We start from the raw sequence: 18,916 nt of genomic DNA on the forward strand, positions 1-18,916 counted from the left end.
TTTTTTCAATGGGTAGTAGATGTGTAATAGACTAAATTGACGATGGAAGACCCTTGTTCCAAAAGACATGTGGATATATTTTATGAGCTCATTTTTGCATGTGCTGGAAAAAGGGCTTTGATGAGAAAAAGTCATTGTGTCGTGTTTTTGTATCACAATTTCGCAATGCGAATACACACCATGGGCAGATATTTTGACCTCTGCATGTTCCCTATGTATTGAAGTCCTCACACGATACCCGAAAAGCAAGATGAAGCCTCAAAGATGAAAGATTGTCATACTTTGACGACGTCTTTTTTTGTTGGTCTTAAATCATTGAGGCATCTATTTCGTGCATGGATGGTGCTCAAGATAGGCAATGAATTTACCTCATTGGGGCTATTATATAGGGTATGCAAACAGCAGTGAAGAAAGGGTTTACTTTCAAAATTTGTACAATCGCAATATATGTTTGAGTGCGCTAGTTTGTGGGGGCAGTCCAGAAACATGATGGTACGTTTTTAAATACATGGATTTCTCAGAGCTAATCATAGAATCCTTCGTCCTCTCAATTTGATAGAGAATACTCGACTGAATCTCTGTCGTCTACAGCATCATACCCTTTTAGGATAGCCAGTGCAGCTATAAAAATTGCTAGGGCGGATTTCATCAACTAAAAAAATTCAGCCAATTTCCAAAAATGGATACTTTCTATTCCAAATAGTAAACTCAGCGAACCTAAACCCCAAAGAGCCAATTGATAACTTGCGAGTAATTTTTTTGATTTAAATGACTTAGTAATCTTAGTGCTACACAAAATTGCTTTGCGAAATTGATTGAACCCTTTGTGGAACATATACAAACTAGACCTCGTTAAAGCCGACATTTTATTGACAGTGTGCTAATTCCCAATTCTTTTACACTGCATTCGGTAGTGAAGATTACTGAGCTCACTATACCTTCCGAACGACAACATGCATATTTTTTGAAGACAAAATTTTCAAGCCCGATCGCAATATCCCTGTCTATCCTTTGGCTCAATTCCGAATTTTGTTTGATTCCCCTTTCGAGTCTCATAATGTAAACCGTCGAAAATTCGAAAACTCCGCATATATATATGCATAGTCCTTTTGTAAAGTTAGGGAAAGATTTACCCATGTTTGCTGCTTTTTGTTCAAGAAAATGAGCATATCTGTAAGATATATTAATACCAATTTTGAGGAGTTGTGCAGGCTTGTGAGGCATACGAAAAACTTAGGGCCCGAAGTGTATGTATGTTAGTCGTGACTAAAACACAACGCAACATTTTGAGATAAACTCACTGAACCAGACTCGTTCTCGGTAGCCAACGTGGTCATTATCATGTACTTTGCCCCACTCTGACTTTGTTACTCGTTTCCAAAAGACTACTCTGTTTACATAGTATTTACTTGAACATCTTGCCCCCATTTGCTTCCAAAACACACCTTTTTCTGAATAACAAGATCTCCAAGATAGCCAGAGAGAAGTTGTAAATGTTGGTTGAAACTCACTTATTTGATTCTATACGTCGTCCTAAGCAATAATCTACAATCTTCAGCCAATAATAAAAATATGGTATAGAGTAATAAGTTTAAACTCTGCATTCATAATTAAAACTATACAGCTTGTATGTTACTAGTCTCAGAAGAAACGAATCTCCCTTTTACTCAATTTTTGACAAAGCTGGTGAGTGTGTATGTAGAGGTAACTTCAACAACATCAGTTTCAAACACGGTTACTGTTTTGATGAGTCCATGCTTGGAGTTAGATGGGGTGCTCATTGGTGGAACAGTAGGTGTTGGCATTGGTTTGGTCGATGAAGTTGGGGCAGTACTGATTGGATATGAAGTTGCTGGTGGCTGGTCAATACCTGGGATACCTGGGATTGACTTACATGGCTTACATTCCGATGGCATGCCTGGTTTTGGTGGTGAACCATTGTATTGCACTGCACCCAAGTAGATTTGGGGGATTTCTCTGTTGGTATCACTAACAATTTGGAACTTGGTTGGGTCGTAGCCAGTACCGATTTCAAAGTTTTGGGTATACAACCCAACGTACAAGGTCAAGATACCATCTCTTGCATTGTAGGCATACGCACTTTTTCCTCCAACAGAGTTATACAAAGTAGCAGTCAATCCAACCTTGTTTGCAACACCATTCTTGTCAGTTCCAAAATTTCTGACGTGGAAAGTTTGAGGATTGTCGATTGATCCAACAGCCAATATTGAAGTTTCACCATTGGACAAGTAAAAAATTTGGTCTTCTGAGATTTGCAAAGCTGTGTTTTGCAAATAGAACGATGATTGACCTTGAGCGGTGAAACAACCGGCTCCCAAGACACCAGCAAGTTGATGCCAGTTTGATTAGTAAAGCATATTTGACCATTGTTGATGAATGTTTTTGCATCAGCACCTAACAAAACATAACTATCACTCTTCATCTTTTGGTAAAAGTTCAATGATCCAGTGTTGTGGAAATCGGGTGTTTTGATAGTACTAACAACTGACCCTTCACCCGATGCAGAGTAAAACAAATCACCGTTGTTTTCAAACATGTTACCAATGATATTGAATGCGTAACCTGGAGCACCCTTGATTGCATTGAATGAGACAACACCATTGTTGACAAATTCATAAATGGTATCATATAAAGTAGCAGACAAAGCAATGTTTGGGTTAACACTGGAAACATAAAGACCGGCATTTGAATCAACTTGAATATTTCCATGGAAATCTGAAGCAGCATTGTTGATGATAGACCAAAGTGCTCCAGAATGAATGTGGACATCACCCTGACCAACATTTTGAGTACCCCAATCAATAGTGTTACCACCTTGGAAATCTCTACCCCATGCGGTAGCAACCAATAACCACAACAAGACCTGAGCTTTTAATAACATTTTAGTAATTTGGGATTGACTAGATTATTGAAAATTGAATGAAAGTGTTACAGAGCTAAAGCTAGCTTGGTCTATTGCTTTTCTTCTAGTATGATTCTATTTTCTAGAATTTTGCAATCCTTGGGGATATTCATCGGCTATTTATACATTTCCCAAAGGCTGGTTCAACTACAAGGACCCTTTATTTTCTATTCCATTGTCAATGTTGTCAGCTTTGAATTCGGAATACAAGGCTTAAGGATATAGATTTTGCATTGAACCCTGAAGTAAAGACTTTTGGCAAACATAGTACCAAAAGTAAACAAGAACAAGGCAGTGGAATTTTTTTTTGTGTACTATGGATTAATGTAGGCAGATGCACGCTCCGCAAAAGTATCCTCACAAAACACGTACCAGAATCATTTCCAGTATACCAGCTGACTATTTATCATCAGTCATATTACCATAATAGCACAAGTTGCAATTGTGTTTGTAATATGAATAATTCCATTAAATGGAGAGCTTTACTAGATTTTCAAGGGTTGACGTACGCCTCAGAATTTTACGCACTTCTTCACCCAGCCAGTATCTAAATTCATCTAAACAACACGGTAGTTCTTGCCAAATATGACAATTTGAGGAGTATGATGACTTTGCCAAGAAAGTTTGAGTTAGAGGTACCTTATCAATTAGGGGTAGAGGTGTCATCGGTACATGACGATGCCATGGTTCTGAGCTCATTGCAATATCTTAGTAATACTCTTTTGATGGAAAAGATAGCCATCATTGAATCGTTGAATCCCTGATGGAAATGCACAACATGCGTTTGGTTTGATCAGCCCATTTTTTTTTGTAGGCACCAAATCCGGTAGATTTTGCTGCAAAGTATTTTATAGTATTTATTGTATAAGAACCAGTAACGGGAGTAAAAATATCGGCAGGTTCTCAGAGTGCACAGTGCTGCCTAGAAGTAAATGCACCAGAAAAAGAAGATACCCGAGCAACTTAATATAGCCTAAAAAGTTTGTCATCTTGTTAATTTTGTCATTTCTACATCCTCTCACACGCTGGATGTATAGTTTACACGCATGTAGGTAAAAGAGGTTATGAAACAACCCAATTGGTAAATGTTTCATGCAAAGTAAAAAAGCTTGTGGAAAAATGCTGGTTTAATCACCTTCTTTCATCTAGCTACCGCCTCCCTTCTCTGGAAACACTGTAGCCATTTCTTTTACTTCTCCCCACAGTTTGGAGTTCATTTTGATTCTGTTAGTTGTTGTCAATTTTGGAGTTGTTTAAATGCAAAATAAGATTTGACCTATATCATTGCGTTCGTTGTCCTACTGAAAAATATTGAGCACTGCACTAAAATAAGTCTGTTCTTCAAAGTCTGGACCCTATATTTATCCGTGAATTTTGTTGTGATCTAAACTACATCTCGATTAGCTCACAGGTGGGTTTAAGTGAAAAGCACGCACAAAATGATTTTGTACTTGTTGCGAAAAAAGGTTGAACCCTTTCAAAGTAGAAAAATACTACAGCAGCAGAGATATAATTGTTCAAGGAAGGGAGGTCACATCCAACTTGCGAGCCCACCTCTTTATTAAAAAAGGCGGTGTGTCTAATGTAATGACTACTCATTAGATGCCAAATGGTATAAGAGTCAGTTGTTGATGATACCGCTTAACTCCGGCATAATTTATTCCTGTTCTTGATGAATTTCTTTTTCCGCTTCAGAATTCAGATTGCACGATTTTTTACATATCTGCACATACAAAGCTCAACAATTTACTTTAATGAATTCCAAATTACTCCCTACCTTTATCGTCTAAGTATCCTGATGCGTTAATAACGTTGAAGGTTTTATTAAAAAAGATCGGCTATATCAGCAAACGTCCGATTGACAACAAGATCACATACTTTCGTACACAAATCCCAAATTCCGTCTTTTTTAAAAGTACTAGATGGGTATGCTTTTATGCTGGGAGCTTGGCAACGGCTTAGGAACACATTTCGGAGCAAAGCTGCTAATGTGGAACCAACTCCAATTTGACTTTCATAGCCGATTTATTTGTGTAGACTTGAAAAGAGTGTTAATAGTTAGAAGCTACTGAATATTAAGGAAATGTAAGGGTTCGCCCCATTATAGCTACATGAATTTTAATTCCTGCATTTTAATGCTAATTTCGGTTGTAAAAGAGGGTGGAAACCCCCCGCTCACTTAATACACTTTAAACGACATGAATTTTTTCTCCCTCTCCTCTTGTTGGTGTTGCTTTGAATCTGGCAATTTCTTGATTGTCAGTAGGTGATGCCCTCTGTTTAGTTTCTCAAAAACTTGGTATTCTTTTACTGGGTAGTTACATGTATGGATGTCTAGGATTTTGTTCTTGGTGCAATTGTAATGGCTTCAACATATCAATAACGGTATCACCACCTAATGGATTCATAACCCAGTGCATTCACAACCCAGTGCATTCATAACCTAATGGATTCATAACCTAACGGTTTCATAACCCAATGGTATCATAGTTTATTTGGTTGATCCGCTCTGCTTACACATGCATGATCTTCAGAGTAGACTGTCTAAAACGAAAGGACAGGAAAATCCTTTCAGGGGCACAACTAACAACCCCAATTCATGGCGAGGAGGAGGGATTGGATCAGAGTTGTGGTGAAAGGAGAAACAAAAGTTGTTACTGGGACTGACTGTGGTGAAATCTAGAGCGTAATAGAACATATTCTTACTTTTGAGATATGACTTTTACAATTCATTGTCTTCATCGTGTGCAAATTGGTCATAGTTTCACACAAAATTTCTCAAGTTTTACACAATACTCTGAAGAGTGATCTCCATTCACCTGAAGGGGCGTCAATTCAGGATATGCAATAATATGAAGCTTTCTATGTACTTTATATAGTAGTCTAACTGTAACTTGGGACTAGAAGAGATAGCCCAAACATACGGATAGAAAATAGATGGTAACTTTTCCACCCCTAGTGCAAATTCCACTGAAATATTCCCTCCCAGGAACGCTCATCTTTTTTGGCACTCACATTGGCACACAGTTGTTGCCAAGAAGGCTCTTCACTATCATGAAATAATTGCGTCATTTGTGTATTTACTTATACAAGCGTGATATTCTATTTGCAACCCACGTATAGCCACATCAAAAATCAAAATTCGAAAACAAACGACACATTTAGCGCATAACCTACATTGACATGCCTTTGCACCCCCTACAACATCATCCTCCTTCACAACGCAACAATGTAGACTTATACAGCGATATTTTTGACCCCTTCAGCTAGATCATCACCTTCCACACCACCATTACCTTCTTCTTCCTCAGTACCAGCCAATCCACGTTCAAATATTTGTTTCCCAGTTAATCTTCCACCATGCATTTGCTGTCTTTTCAATTCATCTTTTTCTTCAAACTTCATCTCTTGTCTAAATTTAAGTCTCCATTCATTAAAGGATGCTGGTGTTACCTTGGTGCCTTGAAACTTTTGTTGTTCAATTTTTTCCAATTCTTGTCGTTTACGTTCAAACTCTTTAGTCTTGAGAGCCAATTTTTCATTGAATAAGGATTCAGCTTCATCTTTGAGAACAGTGACTAGTGTAAATATAGATGGCATTCCGATCCCAATCTCAGCTTCTTCGTTTAACTTTGATAATAGTTCGGACAAATCATCTCGTTCATACTCAATTGTCTCTGCCATATTCAATGCGAGTCTTGTTTGCTTGGCTTCTTCGTCTTCGTCATCATCTTCATCATCGTCTTGGAAATCATCGCCTTCGTCATCTTCTAACTCAGCAACTTCTATATGTAGTTCTGGTATTACTTCCGGATACGTTTTGGGATACTTTACAACTAATTTTAAAGCATGTTTGCGTTCACTTTCTGTATCTAAATTGATTCGTATTTGAAAATGTGTTTGTAAGTCATTAAGAAACTCTATTTCATCAGGGTATATCGATTGTAGAATTTCAATCTCTTGCGACTGCTCTTCTTGGTAGTCCATGGTGGATGGTAATGGCTGGCTCAATGTAGTGATGATCTTAAAGATGTCAATGGGATTTTTTTTTCTAAGATGGTGAACTTAGTGCTACCAATTTTTTTCGATCAATAAGCCTAATGGTATAAAATCGAATTAGATGTGCAGACTTGATAAGGAGAGAACAGTCTTGCTCCATCCAAAAGCTGCTTAGTAGCTCCTCTACATTCACCAGCTCATCAGTTTCTTTGTTGCTCCTGTTGTAATTTGTCGAGGCGCTCTTTAGTACACCGCCGCATTTGTATAGCTTTTTTATGATGAGCCGCACAAGGCTCAGTCAAGTGGGGTTGTATTTCCTTCCTTCGGATTTGCGACGTTCGTTGGAAACGACTACACCACCTATATGTAATGGAGCTGCAACATACAACCAACCTATATTACTCTAGAACGATGTATGACGTAATTTTGTTTTTCTAAATGTAAAAACTGTTTCAATTATTCATATGGTGAAAGGAACGTTTGATGCGACATGCTACGTAGTGTGTGTGTGTGTGTGTGTGTGTGTGTGTGTGTGTGTGCGGTGCAACGCGTGAAAAAAAAAAAAAAAACTACACTGGTCGTGCGACTCTCAAAATGAGGTACAATATACTGATTAGACTTTTGCAAACTATTCCAATATGACAACTATGTATTGATAGACTTTACCAAAGACTGATCAGCTTTATACACTTTCTAGACTAAAAACATTATTCCCTCTTTTATACTCCCCAGCACCATCAGTTAAAAGACGAATTCTTTCTCGACAAGAAACCACAACAACAGTTGAATCAAAGAACAAAAAAAAAATCTTTTGTGTTTCACTTTACGAAGAAAAAAAAAACAACAGGTGAAGTAAACCAAAAAGTCAAGAATAACAAGCAAAAGGTGGTGGTGATAAACACACACTACGGCAGAGCTTGTAATCAATAAAACGCACTTCATTAAACACGATCGCAATTCCCACAGTATTCTCACTTTCTACATATCGAGACCAAATCCACAAAAGTGACAGAGCAGAAAAGAACGTTTCTCGTTTTTCTTTTAGGTGAGTTTGGGCTATTTTTAGAATTCGTCATCTTTCTATTTCCAAAGGGAGAACAAGTTGGTAAAGCTATCAATACAAAGAGCTCGAATCGGGCATTGCCTATCCGCGACTTAGCATACAAACTTTTCCAGTCATTACTTCATGAGCCCTCGATTTCCACCAAATACCAAGATAAAAGATTTTGGTTATCCTGAATCACATCCACTACATTATACAACATCGATAAAGCATCCGCGGAAAGCCCGATTATCGAGTGACAATGATTTATCTAATGATGATGACGATGACGATGATGACGATGATGAGGCAGCGTTGTCTGATGATACATCCACAGCATCTTCCTCCACATCCGACCGCCGATCGCGACATCATGGTAATTTAAGCCACGAAGAGTATTACAATTATAAGATGGAGACAGGAGATGATGATGATGATTACGATGACAATTACGAGAAGGATGAGATAAACTGTGAAGCTCGTGCCATATTTGATTTTCAGCCTGAAAACGATAATGAGATTGGTTTACTTGAAGGGCAAGTGATATGGATTAGTTATAGACACGGTCAAGGCTGGTTGGTTGCAGAGGATCCAGAAACTGGTGAGAATGGACTTGTACCGGAAGAATATGTTGAATTGATTGGACTACTAGATCGAGCAGATGATGGGGAGGATGAAGATGTGGCGAAACCGTTCTTGCCGGAAATATTACGAAATGATGAGTCAGGTAGAGGGGAAGCGACAAAAGGATCAGAAGACGAATGGGTCGACACGGATGAGGAGTCCTTACATCTGAATATGGATACCATTGGCGACAAAACAAAAAGAAACGAAATTGAGAACATTCATCGAAGTAACGACTTAGATAAATCTCTTGATGAGATGAAGATATGACATCGGGTTGGAGTAGTGATGCAATGTAGCGATGTATAAGTTTGTAGGAATACTTTTATAATCTTGCAAAGTCGCGTGTGATACTGCCATGCGCATCACAAAAGTCAACCAAATTTTTTCTTTACTGAATCATCACCAGTTATCTTGCACGCAACAACCATCCACAGATGTTCTTATGATAAATTTCCACTCGCCCTACTCCATAGCTGGTGACAAACAGTTGCGTATAGAATCCTCGACAAAGACTGGTAATGATATCACCACCGAGCATTCTCATAGTTTAGACAAATCCTATACAAAGGATCGATTGTGGTCGCATACAGTTTATCGAGGGAAAGAAGCAAAGGCAAATACAGCGAGTCTGTGGAATAAACGTCTTCGGAAACCGAATTCTCAGGAGGGAGAGTTCCTGTATGACGAAAAATCTGACATTGATATTCTTGATCTTCAAGATTTCGATGATAGTGATGATAGTGATGATAGTGATGATAGTGATGATAATAAAGATAGGGATGCTAGTGATGAACCACAGAACTGTCCCGACCTGCTTTTCACATCGGGCGAAGCACCCAGGCATCAAGAAGAAGCCAATTCAAAAACAAGTACCGATAAGCAACTGATATCTACCGCAAATCAACACTTATTCGAGGAAACATCAGACCTGTCTCTTGAACCAATTGACGATATCTATCTCACCAAAGCAGAACGAGAGAAAATGGATAAAATACGAAAAGAACGAGAACAACGAAGGAAGAAGAGAGGTGAGATGGGAAAACCAAGTAAAGGAGATGGAGAACAACGCAAACAACGTGAAACGAAACGACTATCGCGTAAAGAGTTGAAGGAATCTCAGAGAGCGGAACAGACGAAACGAAGGATGAAGAAAACCAAAGCTAAGGAGAGAGATTTAAAAAGAGCAAAGCTTGAAACACGTCGACGAGAGCAATTGGACACTAGATTGAAAAAAAGAGTTGTTCAACTCGAACTGTACTTGGAAAAGGCACACTTTTCAAAACGAATTGATCTTGATGCTATTACTCTAGAATTGGAGGAGTGGAAACTGGAATTGGCTAAGCCAAAAGAAGAGCGCATAACTTTGAAGGAGTTTAAACAAAAACTGCAGCGGAAACTCAACTCAAGAAGCAACAATCAGGAGAAGGATGGACTTGTTTCATCGGAAATTGATCTGTTTGATAATAACAAGGAGCCAATAGGAGACACCTTTTTATTTGAAAAAAAGCGTAAACAATTAGCAGAATTTGAAGAGCAGCGTCAACTAAAACGAGCCAAGAGGGAAGCAAGCTCAATTTCGAAGGCTCAAAAAAAATTTCAGAGAAACCATGCAAAAGAAGTTGAGCGTCGACAGAGGAGAATCAAAGTACTTGAAAAGATGTTTTCAAACCTACGATCACAATATCGACCCAAGATGCAGCAGCTTTGGGATGAGCTATATCATTTGAAACAACAAGAGCAAGAGAGAATCATCAAAGAATATAATAAAAATGAGGACGGGGGCGCCCAGATGCTGCTCTTACCAGTTTACAGCCCTCTACATCAAGAATTGCACAATCGAGAGCTTGACAAAATGCGCAAGGAGATTGAAAATATACAACAACGACTAGCTAACCCCAGAGCAAGGTACGATATCCCGGCATTGCAACAAAGAGTGAAACGATTGCAGAGTGAGTATGAAGCAGCCGTGGGATATCACTATCGAAACCAATTTGAGAAAAGCACTCTTGTAAATGAGCGTGTGCATAGTGTATTACCTAATACAACTGGTGCTTCAGTTACGGTTTCGACGCAACCTGCTACTGAAATTATTGTTTCACCAGAGCCGCCACCAAGACCAACTCCTTCTAATGATGAAAAAAGCTACCGTGTGCTCACCAAAGAGCGACCATTCCGTCGTCCAAACATCAACTATATCAAATTTTACAATCGACAAGTTCAAGAGACTCTAGACCCTGGGATATGTATCCCGGATTTGCCATTTTCATCACTGAAGATCAACTATGATGGAACATACCCCAATGAAGTGAAATACCCAGGTCAGATATGGTCAAGCAAGGACAAAGAGTTATTCTTTACGTTACTTGCACGATATTCAATCCATCAATTAGACATGATTGGCTTACACATGGGAAAATCTGAATTGGAAATATTGACATATTATAATCTATTGAAGGGGGAGTTACGAAAGTTGAAAAGATGCACAAGGAGTCCTGAACAAGGGTCTGAATTTTTGACAAATCAGGATTACAGGTTGGTCAAGTATGAGGAAATTCCTGCGGCGTATGAGATGCTGAAGTACTTTACCAAGCTTGAAGATGAGCAAAGTTTATTGATTGATGCAGAGATGGCGTCTGATAGTGCATTTGATGAAGGTACCAATAATGATGATGTTGTTGCGGAAGATGCAAGTTCATTCATCAATGTTGCTCGTTTGTCTTATTTGTTTGGTATGATTTGTGACAAAGAAGTTTGTCGAGTTATGGAAGATCTAGTAAAGCAGGTGACCAAGAATATATTGATAAACATCATCAACACCAAGACAAAGAAGAAACTGGAGAACGGGGATACAGATGCTTCTACAGTTACGATACACCCGAGGAACATCAAATGGAGTTTGAGCAATTTGGGGTACTCTAACCCCAACAAGATCTTCAATGTTGATAATCCATTGATCAAAAAAGCCTTCACAAGGAAGAATGATCAGCGTCGTTGGTTCGGCACTCTTCATTATATTGTATCAGCACCTGCATTTGGTAATTTAGTGCCAGTACCTCGCAAGCAGACGATCCCCACAATTCACAATCTACATCAATTTCAAAACAGACTGCACCAAAGCTCCAATGAAATGGATCTAGATGAAGAAGATGAGGAACAGTTTAAGTTGTTTCAATTGGAAACTAAAGCGGTTGATGATTGTGATTTGTTGGAACTGCGAATGTATGAACATGCGTTATTGATGATGATGCTTGATGGAAAGACTGACGTAAGTGCTGGTGATGTGAAACGGTTGAATCGATGGGATAGGGAATTGAACTTGGAGGTGAAGGCGAGCCGGAAAGTACAAAGTGGCGGTAAGGCAAATGATAGGGAGAAGGGTGATGATAATGATGATAATGATGAAAACAACCACAAGGATGATGTTAGTGATGGCGAAAATATCGATCATGAAATTAAAGATGCGTTGAAGGCGTATTCTCGACAATTTCCAGATTACAACTATTCCAACGAGCAACAATCCATGACAAGGAAAGCAATGGAAGAAGTTGACGAGGATGGCCTGTCTGTAAGTTGTAGTGGATCAGACGATGAAGACAATGACAACTCTTCAAATGACGGTAGTAATCACAGGGGATTCTCAATGGAAATAGACAATGACGGCATACAATCTGGGGAAGATTATATTGACGATACTGCTGACTCCACGGGGCCATTTGATGAATTTTTCATTAGAAATTACGAATAGAAAATATAGAAGCGATTGACTTTCTACGTCGTAAATAACCCTAATTTGGTTTCTCCATTTCGTTACTCATTTTATTTTATATGTCTAACCACTCAAACTTTTTCACAGACATCAACTACTCGTTCAACCTCTTCTTCATCGCTTTTGTATTCATATTTTAACATAATCCATAAACAATACAACTTGATTGCAAATTCACTCAATTTTAGCATCATACTGGTATCAAGATCATTGATCATAATGAAATTGTAACTGAGTATTATCTTGAGGAAATCATTATTGAAATGACGTAGATGTTTGAGCCACACGGGATCACAAAAAGTCCCCTCGAGATCTGCTTTTCCTTCTTGTTGAAACTCCTCGGTACCATTAGCCTGTACAACTAAATCAACAATGCCTAAGCCGTAAATGATGATGACTTGAATAATCATGGCTAGTTTTATGTCGTCTGTAATGTAAGCTGAATCTTTTACAGATACAATGTAAAATGTACCAATGTGGGTGACTATTAGTAGAATCACCTCAAATAGTTTTGTAAATAAACCACCCACCTGGTTCTTTCTTGAGGAAGTGAATCTGAAAAGAAAAAGTAGTGTCACACATTGTGAAAGATAAAGTTTTATCAAGGAAGGTGTGATGAAGGGTGGATGTGGTGACAAAGTGTCACTGACGATTTCATGAATACTAGTAAGAAAATCGATACTCATTCGATCGTACCCGTAAATGTTCTCTTGTGGAAGATTTGTTGCAATGTAGCTGTTGAAATTTGAGGGACAAGGTAGCTTTCTAGAAGAAGGACCACACAACGCCTCATTAGAGAATACAAAATGGAAATCTGTATGTATTTATAACAAATACATTTGATTAATTCGCAAATGGTTAGATTTCCATAAAAAGTTTGATGGGAGAAAACGTGGTGTCAATCATAAAAAAATTACGTTTTGAGTTTTGTGTAATTACGAATACAACTAGAAACAATAATGAAACCACAATTCAAGAGGACAAATCTCATACTAATGTGTATAACAGGAAAGAAGAGAAAGCGGTGTATGGTTTCTCAATGGAGTTTTCCTTTTCTGAGGCTGTGTTCTGGCGTGGTAGTAGGTCTGAGATGACTCCATTGTTGGGAAACATTCACAATTTGTACCAACTTTTGTGGTCTCTTTCCGTCACCGGTCTAATTATAGAATTTTGGGTAACGAAGAGTGCGGAAATAACTGGCACAGCCTTATTTAATGTGAGATAGTTAAGACATTTAAAACAGGTAACAGACTGTACTTGACGCCATGCTAGTGCAAAAGGCAGATGCAGCTCAACCATCACTTACTTTCAAGGGGGGGACTGCTTTATATATTTAGGTTCTACCATCACGTCGATCTGATTTAGAATCTTACGGTATTATCGAATAGCTTGTATCTACAACATAAAAAGAATGAGTTTGCTGACTATGAGCTGTTTACCCAAAACACTCACGTCAGATGAGCTTTTGGAAATTCTTTCTCGTGGACATCAAATAGAAGAGACAATGTGTGAAAATTACACAAAGCATTGACGCTGTTACTAAATTTACTTCAAAGTATACGAGGAAAAAAAAGACAATTTATGCATGAGCCGTATCTTCTATTCAACATTGTTAAATGCTTTTGTTCTCACTACAAGAATGGTTATATGGTTGGGGGGTCTCTACTGGTTACACCTAGTTGCACACTCTACTTGCTATCATATCCAGCAAACTGACAAGCAGGAGTGATGGGATTGGCTCTCGTTGATCATTGAGTTATCCACTAAGCCCCCTCCTCAATAGTGCGCTGCGAGGGCTAAAGTGACTTTTGTGATGTGCTATAATTAGAACAAAATATCCTACACAATACCTGCGTTATGGACTCCTATCCACGCTATATATAGAACAGAGCAATTGTTGATTGGCTACCATAGAGTACCTTGTAAATTGATCGGTGGGAAAATTGCAGATACATTTGTAATAGCTTTTTGTGTCAAATTCGTAATCACACGAAGATACTGGCTATCTCTACAATGAAGACTGATGCCGTGCTTCAAATCAGCACCTGTAAAATCATTAGACATCCGTGTTTGTACCTATGAAGGGTACATACATTTCTCATTGGAGTTCGAAGGAGTTTGCACGTTTTCAGACAACGTGCTAGTAGATAATCTATGTATATTGTCAAACAATTAAGACCACCCTAAAAAATGATAAACACATTGGCAACCAGACGTCAGTCTTCAAAACCCAACGTCGCGGTAGATGTGAAAAACGGTTGCATTCTACGTCTTTTTTTGGGTCACACGACTGTTGCCAAGAACAAAAACCTTGCGTAGGCTTGAGGGGCTTGGATCTTCGACGTGTCTTTACTCTTCTTTGTAGCTTATTTTTAAACAATAAAACACCAATAGGAGTCTCTTTCCATTTCTGTGGTATCACTTTGTAAAACTAGTATGTATATGACATTGGGTTTTTGTGCGTACAACGAAAACATCACACGACCCAATTCCCAAAATAGAAATTTTCTTCGACGCAAAACAATCACATCACAAATACAATTGATGCAAGTTTGAGGCATTTAATCAATTTCCGGTTTGCTTCCCCCTATGGTAGAGCTCTATTTCCTGACAACGAGAACAATGAAATTAGGATTTTTTGTGAGAAAGATATTTGACGTACTCAGCATTTGAGTGGGATAATTTCCATCGCAATAGGAAAGATTCATCATGGATGGACCAAACTGTGTCCCGATTAATCGGGCAACAAAGTCCCACGCTTGGATTGTGATTAAATACTCCCAGTGACCCAGCGATAGAAAACGATGGACAAAAAGAATCCAAAACCACCGACTACCTTTCCTAATTGATGCTCCAAATTAGTGTCCTGTAGAACAAACATTCATTTGGGTTCTTCTTTTCATTGAAACTCTACCTAATCTTTCCTTTAAAGGCACATGCCATCACAAGTAACCTACAAAGGGGTCTCACCCACAAGTCCCACGTAATAGCAAACACCCTTACTGTACAGTCTTGCCAGTCTCTATCATGTTTCTCATGTTTCCCTGCTAATTTATCAACTCAAATACATTTGTCCACGCCCGGCATTACATCCATTGTTGCGTGAAAACATTTCAGTGATGGTGAAAAGCGAAAAAACACGGTCACAATCGAAGACTCCGAGAGAATAAATTATATTGTAGACTTTTATCTTTGAGCGTCGGACCTTGATGTTGTAACACTATGGAGTGAAACAGAAAGTTTCGACTTATAGATTTGTGGTCTACAGGAGGAAAGTTGTACTGTTTTGAATCAGCAAAACAGGGACAAGCTCGTCTCTTCAGGAATAAATGATTAAGAAATTGTCCTCCAGGGCGCAGAATGGACTACCATCGTCCAGGGATCACTCGAACAATCTAAACTTTCGGCAAAGAAACGCTTATAGCCTGATCTTGCAGAAACCACGATTGGCTCTCAGGTAGAGCGAGCCGCTCCTATAAAAAGCATCCCCTCATCGAACATACTGGCATGACCAACTATGTCTACTTGGTTAAAGTTGAACCCGCCTTAGTAAGGTCAAAAGATTTGCATTACGTATTTTTGTGTCGTTTTTCGCTACTAAAAACTTAATCTCGTAAATGCACATGTGCTTACAATTTTGTCTTCAAAAAGAAAGTAAAAACGTAAACGGTGTAGTAATTTGGTGTTTCAAATGTATCGTGTGAGCATTGAGATCTTGTGGCCACAATGGTGACGGGGCTTGATTTGAGAAACGAAAACGTTTGTGGTCGTCTCCTGGATCTTGCTTCATTGTTTATAATATTTTGGTGGAAGATTTATATTGAAGTCGCTCTGAGAGACCTAAAAGTAAAAATGCGTTTAGGTTTAGGTTTCGTCACTCTGGTTATGAGTGAAAGGACCAGAGATGAGCTCATTCTGGCCGTACATTTGGTTGAGATGAACAACTACCTATGGTGATCAAACGTTCAATGTAGCATCCTCCCCCCCCCCCCGTCATTGTCTTTTCCAACTGCGTCGCATTCCCTCTCTTAAAACTTCCCTGGGTAAAAAAAAAAAAAGGGATTAAGGTTTCAATATTGCAAAAGAGTACTATGGTGCACCAAACGTCTTTTACCTTGAAAAGAATTTGTCTGACGAGACATTAGTCTTGTGAGTTTCATCGATCGTGTGAGCTGCGATTATGTATTATTGCTTAAACACCAATTGGCGTGTCTTCCACTTTGGGCAATACCTTTTCAATTTGTGTTATTTTGGGCGACCACGTGTGTCATCTTCAATTAAATTTCTCAAATTTTTTTCTTTTTTTTTTTCTGTTTTGGTGCCCACGTTTTCACTCAACACAAGGCATTACAATACAATACAGATTAAAGCCTAGTGGGTAATAATGTTTATATTTTAGATCTTGCAGATGTGTATTCAATCGTTGTTGTTGTTGTTGTTGTTGTTGTTTATGGCTTTTGATGGCCATTGTTGATGGCCATTTATATATACATTGTATCTCGCCCACGTTGCCTCTCGCTAAATAAAATAGGGAAACTGCACGCATTCTTTCTTGTTATGCTACGGTGAACCAGACCCAGACGGTCTAGACCATCACAGCAGACCTTTCACTAACAGTGTCAACTTCACATAGTGGTTGCTTACTGGGTGCTTTTTTGTTTGCTTCGTCTTTCAGCCTCCGTCAACGTGGGGCGAAAATATGGCCTCTACCTGCAAAATCGTGTGCATTGTTGTTGTAAACTATTATAGTTTGTGTAATATACGATGGCTTTTATATGCAGCACTAAAAGTATTACCAAGGGTTAAACAATTACACAAATACATAAACAGCACATGAAACCCGTATTTACTTTAAATTGAGTATGTGTTTATAAATATATATACCCCCTTCGTTCTCTAATCCATGAGGATGTAAATATATTCCCCCTGAACGAACTTTTTCTATTTCTTCAAAACTGTTGTCTATTTTACTTCACTACACCTTATGACGAACACTCACAGAAAATTCATTAATGTACTAGAAAAGTACATGTGCAATGGGCTCCACAATCCCATAGCATCATCCGCTATCATCATTGCGTTTGTTTTGGGACAAGTCATTAACCCATCATCACCACTCAAAGCCATGCTATCTCAAAACACATTGCTGCCGTTAGTCGAAGAAGCAATAAATGGTACAATAGACGGTGAACCTATCTCATACACTCAAGACACAACAACAACAACAGCTGCCACTACATTTGAAGACCTACTTATGGATTTGGTCTCAAATTCCATCAACTTAATATTCATTTTTCGTTTTGTAAAAAAAAGCACACCTGATTGCCCGCACAGATCGAGGTCAACTTGTCAAGAGTTGTGCTTCTTTGTGACGCAACTTATGGCAGCAACTTATTTTATATCAACATATTTCAGTCATTTCCACAAGTTATTACAAATTTTTACATCCTTACAGTTGGTTTTGCCGTTTCTCATATTATTAATTTCAATTACATCAAATAAAAGCATTTACAAATCATTGAGAGAATGCAACAACAACATTCTCCCATTTTTCATTACCAACTCATTTTTGTTCATAAATACTACCTTTACATCTACAACCACATCCCCTGATACTTCATTTGATTTTGTCGGTTGGATTTATCTAATTGCTGCTTACTCACAAAAGTTCTATCTTATTTATAAATACGTAGTTTATGAGTTGATTACGATTTATGAAGAAGAAGATCCGAAAGATGAAGCGAAAGTGGAAAAGACGAGTGACTTAGAGAAAGGAAGGCCAAATGAAAGAACCAATAACCATTCTACGTATCTGGAATTCAAGAATAGGCTATTGATAGCTGCATGTTGTGTAGTTATGGTGGTGGATTTAGTACTCATTTGTTTATTGGTTTAATCTCAACGTTGAGGGTATACTAAGGATGTATAGGTTGAAGATGTAATGCCGGCTTCTTTTTCTGACAAGAAGAACGACAATCTCTAAGAAAGTTGAACAGCTATCGAGATATTTGATGGTTGTCCATGATGCCTTACTCGATATGCTCTATCCAGCGTTTTACTCAACTAAAAACCCTTGTCAGGTTCAAAAGAGTCAAAACTCATCAAATCTTGAGTTTGACTTCACTACTTTCCGCTTTATAAAAGTGTGGCACTATAAGTTCTTGTTGATTTCGTTACAAATCAGAGCCCAACATATTTGGCCGAGGGAAAACGACGAATGAATAGCTTGATCTGAGCCTTCGTGATATGACCTGTTCGTGTAGTGGCCATGGTCTCTTCGAGCCATCGAGAGAGCAACTGAAAGGCAGGCTTGATGATCAACCTTCTCTTCCAAGTATTTGTAATTTGAATTCAATCACAATCTTTGACCTTGATTGACATAATTACTCTAAATGTTTGCTCTTTGTGTGCCAGGGTGGTCATAGATTTTCAAAGGTGGAGAAACTACTATAGAAAGAACTTCAGCAATCGTAAGTCAGTTGTTGATCGAAAGATTTCGATGAGCAAGAGGGTGATCAAGCTAGCGGTAGTTCCCGTTCACTGTCGAAAAGCATAATGA

General features: G+C 38.5%; 5 protein-coding genes and 1 pseudogene across 6 annotated transcripts; 3 read left to right on the plus strand and 3 right to left on the minus strand. All coding sequences in view use genetic code 12, as the record gives it.

Moving 5' to 3' along the window:
• Positions 1-1,663: 1,663 nt before the first annotated feature.
• CPAR2_702660 lies at positions 1,664-2,902 on the minus strand (annotated as a pseudogene; the record flags this gene model as incomplete). Its single annotated transcript has 1 exon — positions 1,664-2,902. A coding segment is annotated over one exon (1,239 nt).
• Positions 2,903-6,160: 3,258 nt separating this feature from the next.
• Positions 6,161-6,910, minus strand: GIR2 (Gir2p; the record flags this gene model as incomplete). The annotated part of the gene is made up of 1 exon (XM_036812036.1): positions 6,161-6,910. The coding sequence occupies one exon, from the start codon at positions 6,908-6,910 to the stop codon at positions 6,161-6,163; it is 750 nt and encodes a 249-aa protein (XP_036668413.1).
• Positions 6,911-8,108: 1,198 nt separating this feature from the next.
• NBP2 (Nbp2p) lies at positions 8,109-8,858 on the plus strand (the record flags this gene model as incomplete). The annotated part of the gene is made up of 1 exon (XM_036812037.1): positions 8,109-8,858. One exon carries the CDS (start codon positions 8,109-8,111, stop codon positions 8,856-8,858), a length of 750 nt encoding a protein of 249 aa, XP_036668414.1.
• An 88-nt stretch (positions 8,859-8,946) lies between these two features.
• On the plus strand, positions 8,947-12,336 carry CPAR2_702690 (uncharacterized protein; the record flags this gene model as incomplete). The annotated part of the gene is made up of 1 exon (XM_036812038.1): positions 8,947-12,336. One exon carries the CDS (start codon positions 8,947-8,949, stop codon positions 12,334-12,336), a length of 3,390 nt encoding a protein of 1,129 aa, XP_036668415.1.
• A 92-nt stretch (positions 12,337-12,428) lies between these two features.
• On the minus strand, positions 12,429-13,043 carry CPAR2_702700 (uncharacterized protein; the record flags this gene model as incomplete). The annotated part of the gene is made up of 1 exon (XM_036812039.1): positions 12,429-13,043. The coding sequence occupies one exon, from the start codon at positions 13,041-13,043 to the stop codon at positions 12,429-12,431; it is 615 nt and encodes a 204-aa protein (XP_036668416.1).
• Positions 13,044-17,341: 4,298 nt separating this feature from the next.
• CPAR2_702710 (uncharacterized protein) lies at positions 17,342-18,253 on the plus strand (the record flags this gene model as incomplete). The annotated part of the gene is made up of 1 exon (XM_036812040.1): positions 17,342-18,253. One exon carries the CDS (start codon positions 17,342-17,344, stop codon positions 18,251-18,253), a length of 912 nt encoding a protein of 303 aa, XP_036668417.1.
• Between the last annotated feature and the right edge of the window lie 663 nt (positions 18,254-18,916).

Source organism: Candida parapsilosis, contig 006110 (assembly GCF_000182765.1).
Source record: "Candida parapsilosis strain CDC317 annotated contig 006110".
NCBI lineage: Eukaryota > Fungi > Ascomycota > Pichiomycetes > Serinales > Debaryomycetaceae > Lodderomyces > Lodderomyces parapsilosis.